The 23,513-nt window shown below is 36.5% G+C and overlaps 1 protein-coding gene across 1 annotated transcript; it reads left to right on the top strand.

The window, feature by feature from the left end:
- The first annotated feature begins 314 nt into the window (after positions 1-314).
- slc17a9b (solute carrier family 17 member 9b) lies at positions 315-20,176 on the top strand. Its single transcript, XM_055188007.2, has 13 exons — positions 315-967; positions 2,333-2,530; positions 4,187-4,326; positions 6,924-7,023; positions 7,937-8,067; positions 12,061-12,157; positions 13,607-13,703; positions 14,297-14,384; positions 15,470-15,504; positions 18,566-18,681; positions 18,769-18,824; positions 18,957-18,986; positions 19,070-20,176. Exons 1-13 carry the CDS (start codon positions 837-839, stop codon positions 19,246-19,248), a joined length of 1,398 nt encoding a protein of 465 aa, XP_055043982.2. The 5' UTR covers positions 315-836; the 3' UTR covers positions 19,249-20,176.
- Positions 20,177-23,513: the final 3,337 nt, after the last annotated feature.

Consider the following 23,513-nt stretch of genomic DNA (forward strand, 5'->3'; position numbering starts at 1 on the left):
TTTATCAATGAAACTGCAATTGACAGATAAACAACATCCTTAAGATGCTTGCCATAACCATCTGAAATCATACTGGCAATGCATTGTTTTTACTGGGGTCCAGGGCCCACATGGGGACTTCCGGAAACTTTCAAGGGGGCCTCAAGATGACTTAAAATTATTTGAAATAAGACAAAACATGAACTGAAATGAAGATTTTTTTAGTTTTGTTTATTTTTATAATGAACACGGGTTTCTAGATATTCAAATCTTTAAAATATTTTATTGCGTAGAAATTCTTTGTTCTGGAAGTATTAAATCTCTATGAGATTGGCTGTGCTATGACAAAACGATATTTGCTCGGTTTGATGTGATTCGATGCTTTTTATTTACTTACCGCAGCTAAGATTCGGGCTTGCATTACTTGTCCAACGATCAATCGTGTTACCGTTATTAAACGCGTGTATACATAAAAATATCCTTGCATCGACATCAGATTCGAGCATTTACCTAAACATCACTCGAAACCGTGCGTTTATTTGAGTGGAGGACGCGAGTTATGTGTGGAGAAGAGGCTGCGTCACGTTACTTCCTGCTTTCACGAGCCAGCGGTTGGAGGAACTGCGTGGCTGAAAAAAAAAGAAACTGACACGTGGATTATAATGAACAGGAAAGACTGATTTTCCTCAGTCCATTTGTTGGTTGCAGAAGCTCAATGGATGCTGCATAGACCCCGTATGGAAATGCTTCTGCATATAAACTTACCGATTTCGTTTCTTTGCCGTTTTGCTTGTCGCGCGGACTGACCCGAGATCGTACACGAGGAGATAAAACACAAACAATAATATTGTCGTTGAATGGCAGTTCTACAAAAACATGGCAAGAACAGTAGTCCAGATTCGGTCTGTACCAAGGAGAAGCCCGCAGAGAATTTCGCACAAGTTGGACCACAGAAGAAGTGGGCTGAGTCGAGTCAAACCTGGACAAGGTGAGACCACCTCGACCAAACTTTCCGCAACTAACGTTAAGTTAATAAAGTCACTCTATTCCAGGTTACATCAGTAACTTATGTTACAGGCATTCATTTGTTTTATTAGCAAAATAAGTTAATGGATGACAATAACCGTTAAGTTAGTATAGTGGCAGTCTTCATATACAATGAGATGTTTAATTTCTAAAATGCATGATGAGGTAACGTAACATTAACGTTACATAGTATTGAATTACAATTGTTATATGAAATGCTTTCTGTCATGTGTTTTTTACAAGTCATTTACTATCATGTGTACAATATTGTGAACAAAGTACAATGAAAAGGTTTTTGAATGCTTCAGGCTCGAATACAACTTTTTGATACATAATATTATACATACAGCGACTGAAATAAGTATTGAACACGTCACCCTTTTTTGTAAATATATTTCTAAAGGTGTTACTGACATGACATTTTCACTAGATGTTGGTAACAACCAATACACACGCAAAGAAATCAAACCATAGATAACCATAAATGAAGTCAAATGAAACAAACAGACGTATTGGACCCCTCCCCTGAGGAAAAGGAGGTGCAAAAAGGCATGGAAAGCCAAGACAGTCAGTAATAAAAAAGCAATCCGGCCCATTGCAAATAATAACAGGTGGTTTAACTTACTCCCAAATGATGGCCTATAAAATAGTGTCTCATTACCAAGGTGTCATGCAAACCAAACACATAGCCAGGGAAACTCTCAGAATGGCCCAGCCAATCACCTGACTTGAATCCTATTGGAAATCTATGGAAAGAACTAAAGATCACAGTTCATAGAAGAACCTTCAATAGAGCATTTGTGTTGAAGAATGGGTCAAAATCACACCTGAGGAACTGGTTTCTACATACAGTCTTAAAGCTTTCAATTCCAACAAAGGCTTTTGTACAAAGTATCAAGTACATTCCAGTAGGTGTGTTCAATTCTTTTTCTTATGTGTAATGACGTAAAATGACACAAACATCTATTTATGGACATCTATTTTTTTATGTGTGGATTGCATGGGTTAAAGAAACAACTACTAAATAAACAACAACAAAAATATAACCTTGATATCTTTAATATTCACAGCGTAAGGTCATACCAAATCAAACTTTAATGGTTCTAATCTCATAACTTTAGCCTGGATTTCAAACAGACTCTCACACAGTTCTTCAGTTTATATCTCTTTTAGTGGAAAGTTTGCATTGCATTTATGATACATCTAAAGCCAGTTAACCAACACGGGCATCTGCTAGCAAAGCCACTATATTTGCTTGGTTCTTCTTAAAACAAACTTTGTTTAATGTACACAAAAACTGTGTCTGATTATATCTGTTTGTTTCCAGGCCATTAGTCAGAATATGGACCGTGGTTCTTTTGCTGGGGACGTGCCTGCTGTACTGCGCCCGTGTAGCGATGCCTATCTGTGCAGTGAGCATGGCAGAGAAGTTCAGCTGGTCCAAAAGAGAGACTGGCATGGTGCTGGGCAGCTTCTTCTGGGGTTACTGCTTCACTCAGGTCCTTGGAGGTTACGTCAGTGACAGGTATGAACCAGGTGTGCCTTATAAGTCTTGAAAAGTGAAGCCGCTGGCTCTTTGATCGCACCCTGGTGGCTGGCTGCAGTACAAGTAATAACCCCGCCCTCTCCATTCAATCAAATAGGACTCTGCTCTAAATACAAAAAATATTTACACTTCTAATAAAAGTTTCCGAAAGTGGTTTTGGTCCTGTCAGGTAGTTGTTATCACGCAGATATATGTGTTCATTTTTGTGATAAGATTCATTTTAGCTAGTAATTTGAGGCTATAGACATGGGGTGTGTCGTAATGATTGGCGTGGTTGAATTGTTCGCGCAAGCAAGCATTTGAGCGGAAGTTTGATTCCGCGGTTTCGCCTCTGGCCCTGTCCCAAATGGCGCACTTCATGTGGACTTTCGGTCTTGTGGCCTTAAATTGCGCGTTCTCGCTTAGTCTACAAGTCCGTAGGGTGTCCCATCTGTCATTTTTACGCTTTGAAGTGTGCTCATCAGTGCCTCCTTTGCCCCCTTGATGCGGTCTTCAGGGAAGCCCGCACTGCAGCAGGCTTCGTGCACTTTGCCAACCCAGAAGGCCTTGCAAAAGGGCAATCAGACCAATCAGGCGACAGAAGGGAGGAGTTCACACTGACAGACAACTTCTCTACCTATTTCCGGTGTGATGCTCGAGTCTGTCCCAAAATACAACTCCGGGTGCACCCACGTGGACTCGCATCAAGGGTCCCTAAAGTCTGGACTACGTGATGTCATCAAAGTGTGGACTCTGAGGAGGACCACAAGTCCGGAGTTTGCCATTTGGGACAGGGCCTCTGACTCCACGGACAATTCCTTCTGCGCATGCCTTTGCTCCAAACTGACGTTTTTACGTAACATGTTGGCGACCATGGTCGGACATTTTTGGCTTCAATTCATTACAATGGAGGGAGGCGACGTCGCGTCGTCCATCTTTTTTTTACAGTCTATGGTATGAACCCATAGCTCCATTAGTCCTATTGGTAAAACTACAGAGCAAAAGATCATGGGTTTGGTCATGGGGAACATGCATACTCATAAAATGTATACCTTGTAATGCCCTGTAAGTTGCTTTGGATTAGTGTCTTCCAGATGCATACTTTAAATGCAAATTTATTACAGTAATTACATGCAAGTCAGTTGGTCACAGAAATCTAAGTCAACATTGTTGACTGAATAAACAGTGTCATCATAATATTTTATTATTATAGTACTGCTACAACACAATGAATCAGTCATCAGGCAAAAATGCAGTAGTGAAGGCAGTTAGCAATTCTATGAATGCATTAATTAAATTAACAGCAGATGAGCTTAGCAGATTTTAATGCTCCTTATATGTTTTGATGTTGGTAATAATCTATTTAAGCAAAATTGAAGAGAATGCGCAGTAGCCATATAATATCATGCAAATTTAAAGTGATATCAAATTTAGTAATTTCACTGAATGTTCTTAGTCTTGTGGCAACCAGAGAGCCACAATCTGCTTGAAAGTGGGACTGGGATGATTAAGTAGGTGATGCAAATTAAGGTTGGGATGAACAGATTGTCTGCCTGGAAGTAACAGCACTGTAAAGTTTTTAAAGCTTCCCAAAACCTTTTCACCTTATATCTGTCTTGTTTTTAATGCTGGATGTGTTTTTGTTGTTAGGTTTAGGGTGGGAGGAGAGAAAGTGATGCTGTTGTCAGCGGCGGCTTGGGGAGCGATGACAGCGTTCACACCCATCCTGGCCCATTTTTGCTCCCAACCCATCGTCTCCATGACAATCTCCCGGTTCCTAATGGGGCTGCTGCAGGGTGGGTACTGTCACAAAACCACAATCTCACAATGTATCAACATTTCTGACAAAGAACAGCGACTTTATATGCTGTCACACTGAACAATAATATGTGATATAATTTTGAACAAGAGGAAAGGTTTTGAGTAGTTTATCCTGTTATTAGAAAAACTTTGTTTATTAAGCCAAAGATTGTTTCCAGATTGTTGCTATTGCTAAACATTGTTGTGCATATATTGAGTCTTGTTTATGAGGAGAGATTATTTATTGTATTGTAGAGCTGAGCATCATTCTACTGTGGTAAGTAAAGTGTGTTTACTGCAGGAATCTAACCAGTCTGATGCTTAATGATGTTTATTAAGCTGTATGTCATTCAACTACTATTTTATTTTCTTAACCCTTCTGTGCTTTTGAGGATCACCCTGTTTAGACTTACTCCAACTTAACAACACTTTTTTAACATCACAACATGATAAATACCAACTTTATACACTGTACATGTGGAAATTGTTTTTTTTTTTACTTTGATTTGCCATGTGGGATTGATTTAACCTGATTGATAAAACGATTTGCCAGAGTGGTTACAATGTCATTTTCATGGATCATTTTCATATCGGACCAGTTATTTGTTTAGCATGCTAGCATAGAGGATGCCACAGTCATTCTGTAGCCAACATTTACAGTTACAACTTTATACATTTTTATGATAGCATTGCTAATATAAACCCTTTTCACACAGAGATTTCTGAAAATACACGGAAAATGCATCCTGGATTTGTCCAGGATAGTTTAATTTGTGGTTCATTCACACTGCCAATGATTTTTTTGGTATCTGTGCATGAATTTAAACACATACCGTAAAGATCCCGCAAAGACATGTAACATATAATTACCCATGCTTTATCTCTCTAGAAACCATGCTCATGAATTTTTTGGGATCAAAGTGCTGTGTGAATGAGGTTTTATAGTATTGTGCAGTGCAGTCTTTGTTTTAGAAAGTTTTAATGACCATCCATATTTCAGGGTTCCCACCGGTCCTTAAAATCCTTAAAAGTTTGTGAATCTGGGGGAAAAAATTAAAGGCCCTGAAAAGTTTAAAAAAATAAACATAAATAGATGCAGGTCATTGAAAGTGCTTAAATCTATTTTGTGCAAAAAGTTTTCTAGAAAAAACCCCTATATTATTCTGTATATGTAGTGAAGGATGACATCATCATAAAAATGTTTAGCGCACGTGCTAAACTTAGTTTTAAATGCTTATATCTTCTGTATGCAAATTTTGATCCATACCAAAATGCTTTTTTGCATATTTGTGTCTGACACACAACTGTTAGAATGTATCTTAAAAGGTAACATGATGTAACCTTGAAATGTGTCCCCACATTAAGTCCTTGAATTTAACCAAGGTGTGGGAACCCTGATATTTATTTAGCTCTCTTTATTAAGATACAAACAGAAAATACAGGAAATATGTACACAAAATGTCTTCTCCAGATGAAAGTCAATATTTAGTGTGCACATGTTGAACTCTTTTTGGGGAGGCTGAAGTCTTGAAGTCATTAGATCAGAATTAGAAATTAGGATTGTATTTCATTTAGGCACACTTAATGCTCACTTTCTGGAGCGGTTCCCGGACAGGGTTAGGATTTATCCAGGACTAGACCTTAGTTATAGTAGGATATTTAAGTTGTTTTTACAAAAATACCTTACATTAGGTGTGCATCTTAAGACATAACAATGGCAGTGATATATGCTAAGATACGTCCGTACAAAGTGTTTTTAAATTAAGGCAGCTGAAACATGCATTTTAGTTTGGCACTAGGAAAAGCCCTGTCTGGGACAACGCCCTCAAATCATATAATTTTAGTCAGTTTTTTAAATACTGCATACATATTCCCTGTATTTTCTGGTTGTAGAGACTGAAAAAATGGTTATATATGGTCACTAACATAACAGAAACAGCGAATCGAATTGTGGCATCATGGCCTAAGACTTTGCAATGTACTTTGCATATTTGCTTAACAGCACTATAAGGGGCCGTTTCCCAGACAGGCTTTAGGTTAATCCAGGACTAGGTTAAGTTATATTATGACATTAAAGTAGTTTTTGCAAACATAACTTACAAAAAACAATATTGGTGTGCATTTTGAGACAAAACAATGACACTGGTATGTGTCACGATATGTAAGTGCAAGATGTTTTTTATATTAAGGCACCTTAAACATCAAATCTAGTTTGGGACTAGGATAAGCCCCTTAATTTTCACAGATAGTATTGCTAATATACATGTATTTTGCAGTAATAATAACATGAAAGCTTATTTTATTTTTATATATGTCATATGCATATCCTCATGTCTATGGCCTGTACTAGTAGTATTTATCTCCTATAAAACTGCTTTGCAGCAATGCTGTGGGAATAAATCTGAATCGAAGTGAATGAGTAATAAATGACATCAGCACATTCAGACTTCTGCTGCTAATGGGCATAAACAGCTTTAGATGTGGTAGACAGAAGTCATTTGTCATTTATGAGCGCCATCTGGGTTTGTCTGTTCTCAAATGACGATTCACTTAATGAGGCTGTTTGTCATTTGTTTATTTCATTGCGGTTCAGGTGTACATTACCCATCCCTGGCCAGCCTGTGCTCTCAAAAGGTCGTGGAGAGTGAGCGAGGTTTCCTTATGAGCACTGTAGGAAGCGGCTCGTACCTGGGGTCAGTAGCCTCTTTCACACAGTAATTCTGGTAAATTACCATGAATTTACCAGAATGAATTTACCAGTAAATACAAAAATGTGCTGTTCACACACGCAGTGGCGTTCCGTTATTTTACCAGTAAGACATCATTCACACATCAGTATCAAAACACCGGTAAATTTGTTGAGAAAGCGGAAGTAACGTACCTGTAGCACGCGGCGAGCTCAGTGTTGTATTTGTAAACAATCCACGTCGTTCATAACCACGGTCCGTATTTTGTTGTTTTTACGTGTGTGGTAAACAGTCGCGAAGTTGCTCATGACCAAACAACATTAAATGAGACGACGTCAAACCGAAAATGCGTTTTTAACAACAGTACTGTTTGCACTTTAGGCTTCACAGAGGGCGTGCTAAGGACGTCGGCAATTCGGCGGTAAGCTGTTTTAAACAACTTTGGTGAAGAAATGTGGACGTAAACTTCAGGTGTGCTTAACTTTCAAGCAGCATGTGTGTGGAAACGTCAGTAAACACTGCGGGGGTAAACGCGTCATCTTTATTAAAACGCTATGATTGGCCCGAAGCTGTCTGCACGGTCTGACGTCGTCCGTTCTAAATGCCGGTAATCCTATAATTTTCGTTCACACACAGCGCTTACCGGTAAATTACTGGTAATCTTACAACCTGTCTTACTGGTAAATTGGGAGCACTGATTTACCGGAAAGGTTCTGTTCACACATGACATGTTAACGGCAATTTACCAGTAAATTACCAGTAAAGACTGTATGTGTGAAAGGGACTAATGTCTGATCTCTAAATGTATTCACTGTATATGTTACCCGCCTGGGGTCAGTGTCTGATCTCTAAATGTATTTACTGTACTTGTGTAAATCTGATGTCTCTGTTTAATATATTGAAATATTTGTGTGTTCAGGACTTTGGTGATAGGAGGCATTGGCTCTCTCATGTTGGATCTATATGGCTGGGAGAGTGTGTTTTACATCTCTGGTCTGCTGTCCTTGTTGTGGGCATACTGCATGTGGAAATATCTGCTCAAGGGAGAAGGTGAAACAAATGAACTCATATGAATCATTGTCTACCCACACCTGATTTACATAAATATGGAATATATGTTTATATTCAATATGAAACCGTTTACAAGTTATTTTACATGTAAAGTTACTGCCGCATTTGAAAAGGGATACTCGTGTTACAAAAATATAGGGTGTGGCCAAGCAAATATATTTTGTTGGCAAAAGCAGAAACGATCGAAGAGCTCAACCGCAAAACCCTCTAAGTGCGTCTGACATGTTGTTTTGTAAATGAGCATTTTTATAATTTTATCTTGGATAAAATGGCTTCGGCCAACTAACTGTTTTTTTTTTAATGGCCTGAGGCTCAAAAAATATTTGATGAATGTACAGTTTAAAACATTATCTAATTGTTGGCATTAAGAGACTTTTGTATCAGAGCTCCTCATTTTCTCTTTGGAAAAATTTGCATTGCTGAATCACGTACAGTAATAATAGCAACTTGTATTAACGTCAACATAGCATCAATAGTCACCCTGTTTACTTAAGTATAGGTGTGTGTTTTGTGTAACAGTTTCAACAGCTGAGCAAATGTATTATTTTAGATTCCTGTACAATCCTGGGTGTTTGTCACCTCACTGTGTACACGGTTGTATATTTAGATACATGGTGTACGTAAATATATATGGGTGATTCTCACGAAAACTTGGTTTTAAAAATGTCAAGCATGAAAATGTAAAAATTGCTTAATTTTACTTTTTTTCCCACCAGACATTGAAAAACAAAGTCTGGAGTAAATGGGAACATTAATTTAAAAACTTTGACTTATCATTTAACACTTTTTGTAACATAATTTAAAAAATTAGTCCTAAAAAATCTCATTACCGCAACAGTCAGAAACCATCAACACTGACATATTTTCAAAATGACATGACAAACCTGAAAGAACATAATTTGGAGATTCTGCACATGCATTTAAAATCAAAGTATTATGCTTCTATTAATTAAATTAACATTTAATAAGCATCTGTTGCGGTAATGATAATCAAAATGTCGTGTAAGCATTCTGACAAGACAATATTTCAAATTAACTGTAAAAAATGATCTTACCTGGTACCCATCTTGAAGTAACTGGTCCATGTGCTTGGTCACTCAAAATCAAACTTTATAAAAATTCTGTATGTGTGCTTAAACTGTTCTCAAAAAGTGTTGCGGAGGATGAGAACATCAGGCATGGACACATCATTTTCCTAATTTTTCTTCATTATTATTATACATGAATATTCAGTAAATATTTTTTCTGTCATCTAAAGTAGTCTAGCAAAACATCCATTTTGTTTCCTTAATATTTTTGTGTTAATTTGATTAAATTACAACATAACGCATGTTCAAACACAGCCGGACACATTGCGGTAATGAGAATTTCAGCAGAAAATTTGATAAAATTTCCAATTATAAATTCTTATGTTGAAATCACACATTGTGCAAGGTAGAACACAGTATTGTGTTAATTCTGATGCTTTTTAATGTTACTATATTACACATTTTAAATCTAAAATCATTAGTGCCGTGATGTTTCAATGGTTTCGTGAGAATCACCCATACACTCAAAGTACGGATGTACAGTACAATAGTGGCCAAAAGTTATTTCCAGTTCGAAAATTTTATATCTTTGCTCTTTATTAATTTTTTTATTAAAGATGCATAAAATGTGTGTTTGGAGTATAAATTTAAACTTGGCTTTGAATTTAAGAAAGCTTGGCAAAAAATTATAAGCTTTGCACATGTGTTCTGTGTAAACACATAGCCCAAGACAATTACAAAACAGATTTATCTTTAGTCAATTTATGGTTTATTACCTGTGAGATTTTAGTTTTTCTATGCATTTTGTGTTTGTTTGAATGAAACCCAAATTCCCTTATAAAGGGTATGCATTGACGTCACTTCTCCACGTGACCACGCTGGAACTCGCCCTGTTGAGTGGCAAACGTTCAACAAAATGGCTGGTTTTCATAGGGGCTGCTGCGAAAATGCCAGTAAAACTGACTATTATCAGCTTAAATTGAATTTAGTTGGACTTGATAGCAGAGGTGGACGATACTTAGTTACATTAGTTACATTTTCCAAGCATCTGTGCTTTATTAGGGTGTTTGTATTGGGAAAAAATGTACTTCACTACATTCTAAAGCATATAATAATACTGTGTATTCTTTAATATTGCATAGTAAAATGTATTTAATACCTAATTACATTCAAATTGTGTACTTTTTACTTGAGTAAAAGTATGTTAATGTACTTAAATATTAAATGTAAAACAGAAACATATTATTTATGAAATGTAATAGAGTAAAAATTATGATAATGTGCTCTGGAATGTATGTTTTACAAACAAAAACACAAATACTTGAAAAAATACTTTTAAAGGAATAGTCTACTCATTTTCAATATTAAAATATGTTGTTGCCTTGGCTGGGAGTTGTTGATGCGTCCCTCTATCGTCTGTGTGCGTGCACGTAGGCGCTGGGGCGCCCTGCGACGCTTCGATGGCATTTGGCTTGGCCCCATTCATTCAATGGCACCATCCAGAGACAAAGCCAGAAGTGACCAAACACACCAACGTTTTTCCTATTTAAGACGAGTAGCTACACGAGCAAGGTTGGTGGTACAAAACAAAACGTAGCGCTTTTCCAAGCGGATTCAAAAGAGGAACTATATTTTATGGCGCAATAGCACTTTTGGGAGTACTTCGACTCGCCTGAAAAGTCCGCTCCCCTTCTCACTCTCATAATGGGAGAGGGAGGGTGTTACTGCGCCGAGTCTTAGTACTCCCAAAAGTGCTATTACGCCATAAAATATAGTTCCTCTTTTAAATCCGCTTAGAAAAGCGCTACGTTTTATTTTGTACCACCAAACTTGCTTGTATAACTACTCGTCTTAAATAGTAAAAATGTTGATGTGTTTGGTCACTTATTACTTTATCTCTGTTTGATACTATGGAATGAATGGGGCTAAGCTAAATGCTATCGAAGCGTCGCAGCGCGCTCCAGCGCTTACTTGCACGCACACAGATGATAGAGGGATGTATCAACAATTCTTAGTTAAGGTAATAACATATTTTAATATTGAAAATGAGTAGACTATTCCTTTAAGTAGAAAGTAAAACCTATGCTTGATAGTGACCCTAGCAACTTATCAACCCACCTGTGGTCTGTAGATGTTGAAATGAACGATCAATTTACTTCTCCTTTTGGTGTTTTTTGGCAGTCTGTAAAACGATAGCTCCGAATTCTTGTTAATCTGTTAGTGCAGTCTATCGCACAACAGCTGTTTATTTACACGTGTTTTCGTCGATGTCACGCTGTACTCAAATGTCTTTTGCCACTCAGTGGGCGTAACCGCAGTCCCTCTCGACGAAGGTGACTTCACATGCATACCCTCTATATCCTTTGTCTTGAAGGTGGTGTATGTATAATTTTAGCGGCATCAAGTGGTGAGATTGTGAATTGCACCAACAGCTCACCCCTCAATTTCGAAAGTCATCAGGTAGCTGCCACAGCACAAACATGTCGTCATCTGAGACAACGTAGGGACGAAACGCACTCTGTAGATCAGTTTCTCCGTTTAGGGCTACTGTAGAAACATGAAGATGACTTTCATGTAAGTAGATAAAAATGGTTCGTTCTAAGGTAATAAAAACAATACAGTTCATTATGAAAGGGCTTTATACACCACTGATAATATAGTTATGTATATTAGATTGCATTTCTGTCAAGAGATCCTTCTAAATGTTACACAATGCACCTTTAAGGCCAAATTATATTGTCCAATAAATAACTTAAAAATATGATATGTATGGTACAAAATGTCCAAAAAACTAACTTTTAAGGTTTAATATAACGTGAGGGGCTTTTGGCCACTACTGTATAAATATACACAACAGAGTTTTGACAGCTTTTATTGTGCTTTATAATTGAGGTGTAAGGTGCTGAAAAGTGTTTGAAAGACTGACTGTATTTGTGTTTGTCAGGTCCGATCATTACGCTGGAGTCTCTAGGCAGCGCTGGCACTCAGTCCAAAATGTCTAGGAGAAAGTGGCTGCGACTCCTCAGACAACCAGCTGTGTGGTAAGATTTGCACCAGAGTACTGTGTGCTAAACAAAGAGTCTTTACTGAGCTCTCATAAAGGCCTCATTCACATCGGCTCAATGTCTGTCTATATATAGAGCATTCAGTAACACAGCGCTCTATCCATTTAATCAGATGGGATGGATGTGATTTCCTAAGGTTCTTGCTATGGTTGCATTACGTTTCCCCAACTTTTACGTTATAATTAATATTTTGAGATATAGTGTGTGATACCATATTAGGTCTGTTTGTCCTATTGCTGCTGTTCACATGTGCCAGAGAGGCTCTGACAGATTTTGTTTTATCCCGAAAGTTCCCAAGGATTTGTAAATCCAGAGGAAATCCTATGTTAAATAATGGCTCGCCCCTTGTCTCGCCCTTTTAGTGACTTAATATCTGCGCTATCCTCAGTTTTTTGTTTGTAAAAACTGTAGGCAACACAAGTGGACAAATGCTGAAGTGGCGGTTATACAGCATCTAACATGCAGCTGCTGTTGTGCCTTGCAGCTACAGTAATTCATAACGATGGCATAAAATAATGTGATCAAACTACAGGTAAAGAAATAAACATTAATTAATTACCTCATCATTGAACATGATTAGTGAACATCCATACGTCTCTGAATGGTGAAAACAACATCCCTTCGTTCCACTTTCCTTCATAATGCCATTAAAGGGACAATAAAAAAGCCTATTTTCGAGCACCCCTAGAGTTAAACATTTGATTTTTACCGTTTTGGAATCCATTGAGCTGATTTCAGGGTCTGGGGCTGCCATTTTTAGCATATAGCACAATCCATTGATTCTAATTAGACATTAGCATCATGCTCAAAAATAACCAAAGAGTTTCAATATTTAGGACTATATAGGACTTTGCTGCTGTAACATGGCTGCAGGAGGCGCAATGCTATTACGCAGATCCCGAAAATAGTTCCCTGCTATTGAAAGATACTAAGGGAACTATTTTCGGTTGCTGCGTAATATCATTGCGCCTCCTGCAGCCATGTTATGGCAGCAAAGTCCTTGATTATTACGCCAGAATGAGAGTATAGTTCCTAGTTATATCTGTCTAGAAAATTGCAACTTTTAATATTCTGTGTGTCTTGCGATGTAACTACAGAAGAGTCAAGTTTTAAATAGGAAAAATATTGAAACTCCCTGGCTACTTCCCAGCGCGATGCCAATGGTCCAATCAGATTCAATGGATTGCGCCAAGCTATGCCAAAAGTGGCAGTGTCAGACCCGGAGATCAGCCGAATGGATTCCAAAACTGTAAAAAAAAAAAACTCAGGGGGAGCTGGAAAATGAGCATATTTTCAAAAAAAGTGGAGTGTCCCTTTAAGCTTCGCCTTTGTTATTGTCCTAAATTTGTTAAATCCTACATATTGTGCCTTTAAATATTATGAGTATGTTATGTACATATGACGTGTCTTTTTCCTGTTTTTCAGCGCTGTCATTATTACCCACTTGTGCACCGCCAGCACCTTCTTCACACTTCTGTCATGGCTGCCAACGTTTTTCAAGGACACCTTCCCTGATGCCAAGGTAAACTAAACCAGCTCTTTTAGACAGCGCATGATGTCATGATCTCTGTCATAACCAAAAACATCAATGTTTATTACATTGCTCTTTGAATAATCCATTCTGATTAGTCAGTCATGGCTTCCTGCAGTCAGATTTGATGTATATTGTATGATAGGTGAACCATCAAATGAATAGTTGTTTTTGACAAGCAGTTTGCTACACTGTGCCTCATTCTTAGGCTTATGTTTACATGACAAAGATGTAATGAAAAACAGAAGTGTTTCATTTGCTCTTTTGAAAAAAATCACGTACAGTATACATTACGAAACCGTCAAATTTCAAATGCAAATCTCTAGCACTTTGTTGTGTGTGTGTGTGTTTGTGAGAGAGAGAGAGAGAGAGAGAGAGAGGAGGTAAGAGTAAGGATGTTGCCATTGTAGCTGAATTCCAGCAGGGGGCTCCACATCACAAGACAACAAGCATTGAGTTTTGATTATAATTGACAAGCATGTAACACAAGTTGACATTCATAAGTCGCAGGATTCACCTGTAGCTCATTGCTTGTCTCTTTGTGTATATGTTTAATTCTGTGTCTGAATGTGTGTGTTTCCCAGGGTTGGGTGTTTAACGTAATCCCCTGGTTTGTGGCCATCCCCTGTTCTCTGTTTAGTGGCTGCCTCTCAGACCATCTTATCAGTCAGGGTAGGAAAGCATATTTCATTAAAAGATATAAGCTCGCATTACTTCTATATGAAGAGTTTGGTTCCAAAACGCAATAAATCCATTTTGACAAATTTCGATAAAAACGTGTTTTCTATACCAAGAAAGTGACAAGATGAAAACCACTATTTTCTGTTACAAACTTTCACATAGCATCTTTAGGTTATAAAAACATAAAAAATTGAAATCCATAACTTGATTTTCAAAGATTTATTATAAAAACTAATTATTTTTTCCACAAAATGCAATAAATCCATGACAGTTTTTTATTTCAAAATGCTATAAATCTATTAAATCAATGTATAAATGTGCATTCATCTTTACCATTTTATATTTATTTAGTTGACTAGTGGTATACAATGATTAAAAAATAAACATTAATGGCATTAACCAAAACACTTACTTTGTTATATTAAGAACACAATGTTTTAGCATGAGAAGCTTGATGCTGTCTGGAGAACAAGCAACCGAGTGCCTCTCGCGGAAATTATTAGCTGTTGATGGCTTACGTTTCTTTCCCGTCACAGAAAACCATCACAGGTTTGGCAATGCTATTAAAGTATTGTTTTGTTTGTTGATCACGAAGTACAAAGTAGATGAGGAAAACTAGGACTCTGTGTAGTCAGCGCGCCGCCATTGTTTGTTTACATTGCGTGACTGGTCGGCTGTAATATCAGAAATGGATTTATTGCGTTCTGTAAAAAAGGAGGGGTGGCGTTTGTCGCATTTTGGGAAAAATGGGAGAAAAGATGACAGAATATCACGGCGGGTATTGGATTTTGCGTAAAATTAATTATTTACTTTTAACTACTGATCTGATATAATACTGATTTTGGCAGTAACTCATTTTTTTCAAAAATGGCGTTTATCGCGTTTTGGAACCAAACTCTTCATATATTCACGTTCAAATTTACTATTCAACTTTATTGCCATCTGCTGTTGTGTTTTTGTTGTTTGATTGTTTTGTAGTGTTGTAAACATCTTGTCTGTAATTTGTTTTATGAAACTGTAATATTGTTTCTCAGCTGGTCCACTTAATCTCTCTACTGTGTTTTTGTCCTCTAAAGGTTTTGATACAGCGTCAGTAAGAAAACTGATGCAGGTAAGCGGATATAAACACTGTTCATGTGTTCAACTGTTTAAAGGGATAGTTCACCCAAAACTGAAAACACTGTCGTCATTTACTCACCCTCATGTTGTTACACACCTGTATACATTTCTTTGTTTTGATGAACCCGGAGGAAGATATTTTGAGGAATGTTTGTAACCAAACCATTTGTGAACTCCATTCACTTCCATTGTATTTTTTCTATTATGGAAGTGAATGGGGCTCACGATCGATTTGTTTTTTTACAAACATTTCTCAAAATATCTTCCTTTGTGTTCATCAGAACAAAGAAATGTATAACAACCTTATTAAAAGAGACGGACGACACAGCAACACATATACTGGCAGTGTGCACACAGCTTAAGAGCAATTTGCATAAAATGTGTTTAACCCCTTAGGCGTCACACCACACTATTGAGTGAAATCTACACTTTTAGGCCCTGTTAACATTAGAGCATTTGCATTTTAAAACGGCATTTTAAAACGAAAACGACCATTCACGTAACTAGGCATGCGCATAAAAGTGTAAAATAACTTTAATAAAAACTCGAATTATAGCTTACCGTTGCGCATTTATGCAGCCTAGGGGTGTGCAATATTGACAAAAATTCATACCTGGATCCTTTGCCGGCAACTACAACAGACACTATTTTTGAACCTATAAAAATGTCTTTGGGAAAGTCTTATATTGTTCTAACTTCCCACCTACAACATGCTAATATGATTAATAGGTTAATGTTGATGTTATAAACCAAATAGAAAGGTCTTTATGATTTAAAAAAGAAGCATTCAAGTGAACAGTACTAAACAGTAGCGAACTTGAAACAAAAATACATTTCAGCATGTAAACTTCAATCAAACATAATAAGAGGTGAAGTATAGCTTTAGCCTATAGAAATGCTTATTGCTTTAATGTAGGGAGTTCCTCTTCACCCATTTCACGCTGCTATATTTATATTAGTTCATTGTTCATATTTATGATCTTAAGCCGCCTTTCCACTGCACACGACATACGGAAACGACAGTCGGAGTTCTCCCCCTAGTGGCAGTCGTAATGAAGTTTCAATTTAATCGTATATGGGAGAGAAGCTCATTCCAGTGCAAGAGGTTGTTACTAATATGTTTACCATGGTGGAATAAATAAATGAACGCAAATAAATGAAACAATAAACAGCTATGCATATATGACAAAGATTGCAAATATTTTTTAGAGAGAACATATAAAGACAAGATTAAAATAATAAGGTACACAAATTAAATTAATAATGTATTACTTATCAGTAATCAAAAGTGTTTTTTTAAGGATTCAAGTGTTACTAATAAAGTTAAACCAAAAGGATTAATCATTTTCACCTCACACACAGTTTGTGATTGGAATACAATGAAATACATCACTTCCGGTCGGCATATCGCATGCGGTGAAGTCGCACAAGTTCAAATTTTTTAACGGATCCAATGCTCAAAACGGATCCGATATTTATGAAAAAAGCAGTTGGTCGGCACCTCACGCAACCCCTTTGCGACTCTCCATAGGAAATTAATGACTTCCGGCTTATCAACCGTCGTTTGTCGTGTGCAGTGGAAAAGCGACTTCATAGTCCATTTGAAAATTTAAACCAAATAACTTCCCTTACCTGTCGCTGTTCAGTGCGTGTGTGTTCCCTCACACGCGTCCTCCGACAAAAAAAGCGTGGCTGGCTAAAGTATAAAATAATTTATATGACGTTAATTTTTAAAAATGTGTGAGGTCCGTGCACGTCCTTCGCTAGCAACACGAAAATAGCAAAAAGCGCAATCGACTAGACGAGCATTAAATATTAGCCTAATATGACGTTGATTTTACTGTTTTATTAATTTATATTCACAAAACTTATCAACAAAACATCGATTAAAATTAAGAGACAAATTATCTGAAACGAAATTCATTTTAAAGAAGCAAACAAAACTTAAATTAAACTCGAAAATAATGTCTGGCCCATTACAATTCTCCCTTCATATTGGCCTTTACAACCCCTATATGGCTTTTAAAATTACAGTCTATCTTTCGTAATAAGCTAACTAAATTTAAACAAAACATAAACAACATTACAACAATATTCAAACCCAACAATACTCAAACATAAATATAAAACAGACATTATCTATAAGGACACACGTTAAAACAATCTGAAATAGCTGGTTGGTAGATGATTACTATTTTTGGAAAAACTTCCATTGCAAACCTCCATTTACCTGAATAAAAATATTTTTTTCTTTGAAAATGATGCGCTGTCAGGTTAGCATCAGCTTTTAGTTTACATAACTAGTTTACTCCGTCTACGTTCATTTACACTGCAGCGCAACGTCTGAGTTCTCAAATTAAAACAGGGTGAGGGTCAAAAACGGTGGGGTAGTGTAAATGAAAGTTGTAAACGTGGCAAAAAGAATGCGTTTCAAAATGGAAAACGCATTAATGTAAACATAGCCTTAGAGATTTCGAACGAAATACAGTCCGTTATGATTAAATACAAATTTATATGCAAAACACTGATGTAAACATAGGCGTCCCGCTGGTGGACAGTGACATTTAGCAGGATATGAATCAGTTAGTCTCCCTACATTTATTTTATAAAACACTGTTGAAATGTCTGTTCTAGAGGCTCAGACCTTTCCAACGATATATAGTTTGTAGTGATAGATTAAAATTACATCAACAATATTAAAGTAAACTTAGCTGTTCCGTACTCAGGACGGCGATGCTTAATAGTTTAAAAATGAACAACCTCGCTATTACTAAACTTTATAATGTATCTATATATTTATACAAAAATAGAATTTAAGGTTTCTTGCTGTCAATAATTCACTACACAAAACACATTGCGAATTCATCTTTTATCTTGAATTGTTTTGTTTATGGTGGGGGATAGTCATGCTGGCATGTCTTTTATTTGGCCACTATATAAATAAGTTTCAACCTTTGATGGTTAGCTTTATTTATATTGTTTATCTTTAACGTCTTGGTGTCAACCAGTTGCAAAGCACTGGACTAAACTACATCTTTCTCTTGTTTTTTTAGTTCTTCTCTATGGGTGTGTCTAGTGTATTTACATTGTGTCTGTGCGGGACCACCACCTTCCCCACAGCTGTTGCGTTTGTGTCCACTACTATGGGCCTTACAACATTCAGCCACTGGTAATGTGTCTCATGTCTACCTCATCCCCTAAAAGGTGTTGATCCTGTTACATTTAAACTCATTTTCTTATCATCTCTTTTTTTTAGTGGGGTTTCACTGAATGTTCAAGATCTGGCTCCATCCTGTGCTGGAGCTCTGTTTGGTTTGTATTCATCTCTCTGCTTATTACAGTAATATGTCTGTATTGTTGTGTACATTTTTACTGGGCACAATAAAAGTTAATTGCTTATTACTTTGTTTCATTTTTGTAAATGTTTTTTTTTTTTTATCGTAGGGGTGATGAATACATGTGGAGCATTTTCAGGTAAAATACATAGCCGAATATATATTAAGAAATGTAGAAATGTCTATTACTATTGGTAACAGATTGTTTTCGTGCTTGTTTAGGGGTCATCATGGTGTATTTCTCGGGGTATCTGATCGAGGCCACCGGTTCCTGGGCGTCGGTTTTCGGCCTCATCAGTGTTGTTAACCTCATAGGTTTAGGGACATTTTTAACATTTGCAGAAGCTCGCAGAATGGACATAGATATAATAAAGGGCCGTTACCACAACATCCACATCTGAAAGCAGAGAGGACGAAGAAAAAGCTTCGGGCACCAGAAAGGACCGTTTTATAGATCTGTTGCTTTTTTGTGTCTCCCAAACACTAAATACTGTAATAGCAACCAGGTACAGGGTGACTCTCTACAGTTACTGAATGATTCATTTTATTTTGCTTTGCTTGGTTTGTTAGGTTGAGGGGAATATTAGTAAAACAGATATATATTTATGGGAGGTGTCTGAAGAGTTGAAGAGCCTTACTAGTGGCCAAAATATGAATAGTGTTAATAATAAATATTTAATTATATTTATTGTGGCCTTTAAAGCACAAGTGATTGGTAAGAGTAGCAGTAGATTTATTCATAATCACTTTGACCAAAGCAGTTATTCATGCATTTGTTGCTTCTGGTAAATACAACACGCACCGAACCATCTATTTAAATAATTGAATTAGTCAGAAGATGACCAAAGGCCAGATTTAATATTGCTTTATTATCATTATTATTACCACCATGTACAAATATGCAGTCATTGTTATCAGTGCAAGACATCTCACAGTGCAAGGTGTGTGTGTTTCTACATTCAGTATGGTTTGTTACAGCAGGGTGTGATCTTTTAATTGAAGAAAGTTACTGTTGTTATTGGTCCTTTTTAGTTTCTGAGAACAGTTTCTGATTGTCTCCGCTTTCGAAAGATTTTTGTTTTATCATTTATTAATTTATTATTAGGGACCTTCTCTCGATGCGGAACAAGAAGTTGCACAATGAATGTATTACGGTTATAAGCTTTTGATAGTTACATCTAATTGGAAATTCAACCCCAAAATCTACAGTATAATACATTTAATACCATATAATCACAAAATAAAGTGTATTTTTGAGCTTTAGTGTACAGAAAGGTTATAAAAGTGTTGTGGTGAGATGAGTCGTTAAAGGAATAGTCTACTCATTTTCAATATTAAAATATGTTATTACCTTAACTAAGAATTGTTGAATCATCCCTCTATCATCCGTGTGCGTGCACGTAAGCGCTGGAGCGCGCTGCGACGCTTCCATAGCATTTAGCTTAGCCCCATTCATTCAATGGTACCATTTAGAGATAAAGTTAGAAGTGACCAAACACATCAACGTTTTTCCTATTTAAGACGAGTAGTTATACGAGCAAGTTTGGTGGTACAAAATAAAACGTTGCGCTTTTCTAAGCGGATTTAAAAGAGGAACTATATTTTATGACGTAATAGCACTTTTGGGAGCACTTCGACTCGGCGCAGTAACACCCCCCCTCTCCCATTATGAGAGTGAGAAGGGGAGCGGACTTTTCAGGCGAGTCGAAGTACTCCCAAAAGTGCTATTACGCCATACAATATAGTTACTCTTTTAAATCCGCTTAGAAAAGCGCTATGTTTTATTTTGTACCACCAAACTTGCTCATATAACTACTCGTCTTAAATAGGAAAAACGTTCAGGTGTTTGGTCACTTCTAACTTTATCTCTAAATGGTACCATTGAATGAATGGGGCTAAGCTAAATGCTATCGAAGCGTCGCAGCGCGCTCCAGCGCTTACGTGCACGCACACGGATGATAGAGGGATGTATCAACAATTCTTAGTTAAGGTAATAACATATTTTAATATTGAAAATGAGTAGACTATTCCTTTAATGCAGATGAATTAGTCTTCCTTATTCTAGATGATTCCACATCTTCAGTGTCTGACTTTTCCTGATGGTAGATGTGAAATGCGAGAAGTGTTTTCCGAGGTATTTATTTTTTTATTATTTTAAAGTGTTCGGAAAGTTGAAGGTCATCTTTACAAAACATAACCTCACGCTCGCAGTACAATCAGCCGGTTCCTCAATACAGTTTTTCTTCAAAATTAACTATGCTTCGTCACTTAATGTGCTTTAAAAATCCTGCACAATTCCTCCATTACTGCAGGTTGTTGTTGTTAGAGACAATTGTGAAAGATTTTGCAAAGAAACAGGAAAACTTGAATTATTAATACGACGCTGTTCTTTGTAAATGTGTTCACAAAGGCACTTTGTGATTACATTTTTTTTGTACACAAAATTATGTAAAATATAAAATTACATGTAGAGAATATTACAAAAAATTATTTATTGATTTATATTTGGGTGGAAATGCTTTTATAATACATGTATGTTTAAACTATAGGAATTATCTTACCTTTAATATGTTTTGTTTAGTCCCTGTTGTTTATTGGTCATGTAACTGTGTTATATGAATGGGGTTTGTTCAATTATCATGCCAACAATAACTTGCAGTATATCAGTGTAACAGTCAACATCATCTGAATATTACGCTTGTATCATTCCTTACTACAGAGGACAATAAAATACAATAGATGATGATTTATGAATTAATGTCATTAAGATGAAAGTTTTGTATTCTTGTTTTAGGGACAAATGTAATGAAATGTAAAGCAATGCAATGTAAATCCTGTATTTGTAAACATATTTTGCTGAAATATAAATATATATTTTATCAAGTGAACCAATTTCTACCTTTATTTCATGTCTCCAAAATGTTCAAGCTGTTGTTAGGAGACACCCCACACAGGGGCAGCAGAGTCCACGTTGTAGTAACCCTTGTTTAGTGGTTTAGTCACTTAATTGTATTTGGCACATGCATTTAAATGTTGTAAAGTACTCATTATGTGTGTAATTGAAAGTGCAAGTGTGGACATACATACAGTATGTGTGCTCTTAAATTGCATGTTATGTCTGACACCTCTGCATGTTTGTGACATTATTCTTAGTTTTAAAGTCTTAAAACTTCCAAAAAAATCTAGTTTAGTTCAGATAACTGTTATACTGATATCTTTGGATCTCTGGGTAAGTAGATTAATGTGCCAATACATTTTGTATGGCCTTATTGTTTCAACTAGTCAGTCACACTTGTAATTCCAGAGCTACTGTATATTAGTATGGAGGGACATGCAGGCCTTCCTCTGCTCTGTTGCTGGATATATGGGGTGGCACCATATGGCAGGTCGCTGCGTGCCATGCTGGTGAGTTGGCAATATATGTGTGTGCCAGGCATCCGTCACCCCTCTCACGGGACTCACTCAGGTTACCATAGAGACAGATGGCGATGCCGTTACCGTGGTGGTAGGAATGGGGGTGAGATCAGGGGCCTGGGGCAAAGTGGCCGACATTATGTCAGACCCAAAGTTGAGAGATACTCTATGCAGTTCGATATAATGAAGGCGGTTGCTGGTGATACTGGTGAATTTGAATCTATGATCATTTTAATTTTGTGAAATACATACAGTAATAATGTAATTCTCTTAATGCACAGAAGTCATTAAGAAGAGAAATTATTTGTAAAAAAAACTGGCATACTAATATTTTTGGGCATTAGTGCTGGCAAATTTTGGTTCATAATCCTACAATCTAAAAAATAATTCAGGGGATCTGTTGCCACTATTTAATTTAATGCATTGGTGCAAGTTAAAAATTTTAAATAATTTATTTATTTAAAGATTTAAAGTTGCAAACGGTTTTTATTGAGTTGTCCAGACATGATAATGTTGATAGTTTCATCAAGTTAATATTGTGTGTACTTCAAATTAATTATCTGTGTTAGTTTGTATAAAACATTATTTAAGTTATAGTAACTCAATGCATTTAGCTTGATAACTTCAGGTTCCCAGCATGCTTTGCATGGGACTTGATAGTGAGAGAAAATGTAGAAATATGGTGTTATTTTATGCATTTCTAATCAAGATGAAAACATGAGAAGACTTTTAATGATTATTTTTCTGTAGTTTTGTTATTTAAAAGATTTTCTGTCATGTTGTTGATTTTTAAGAGGTTACCATTGTGCTGAAGAGTAGAGCACTTGATCAAGTTGAGAACAGACTCACCTAGCATTATCTTGCTGATTTAACCAGATGGCATTTTGATAAAAATGCTAAAACTGGTTGTCTTCTGCAACCTGACAAGTGTTGTTAAATAAAAAAGTGTGAATCATTTTAGTAGTTTTGTGTAAATCAGTGTCCACGATTGAATCAAATTTAAAATGCAAAAAACCCAGTTAAAACAACTTAATTTTTATGAGTATTCAACTGAATTTTTTTAAGTACATCCAACTTATTATAGTTTGTTGGCCGGAATTATTTTCAGAAGTAGTTGTCTTAACTCAAAATAATTGATGCAAACTGTTGCGTTAATTTTTTTTGTTGAGTCCAAGCAATATCTATTTTTTTTACCACAGCCCTTTCTGAGTGGGGGGTGGGGGTGAAAAGGTGATGTACTCCTTCAAATGAA

Source organism: Misgurnus anguillicaudatus, chromosome 13 (genome assembly GCF_027580225.2).
Source record: "Misgurnus anguillicaudatus chromosome 13, ASM2758022v2, whole genome shotgun sequence".
In the NCBI taxonomy this organism is placed as follows: Eukaryota; Metazoa; Chordata; class Actinopteri; order Cypriniformes; family Cobitidae; genus Misgurnus; species Misgurnus anguillicaudatus.

Excerpts from the sequence above, each read along its gene's own strand:
- slc17a9b (XM_055188007.2), top strand. The coding sequence starts at position 837 with ATGGCAGTTCTACAAAAACATGGCAAGAACAGTAGTCCAGATTCGGTC. Across the intron at positions 968-2,332 it reads TCGAGTCAAACCTGGACAAG|GCCATTAGTCAGAATATGGA; the intron begins GTGAGACCACCT and ends GTTTGTTTCCAG. Across the intron at positions 7,024-7,936 it reads GGAAGCGGCTCGTACCTGGG|GACTTTGGTGATAGGAGGCA; the intron begins GTCAGTAGCCTC and ends TTGTGTGTTCAG.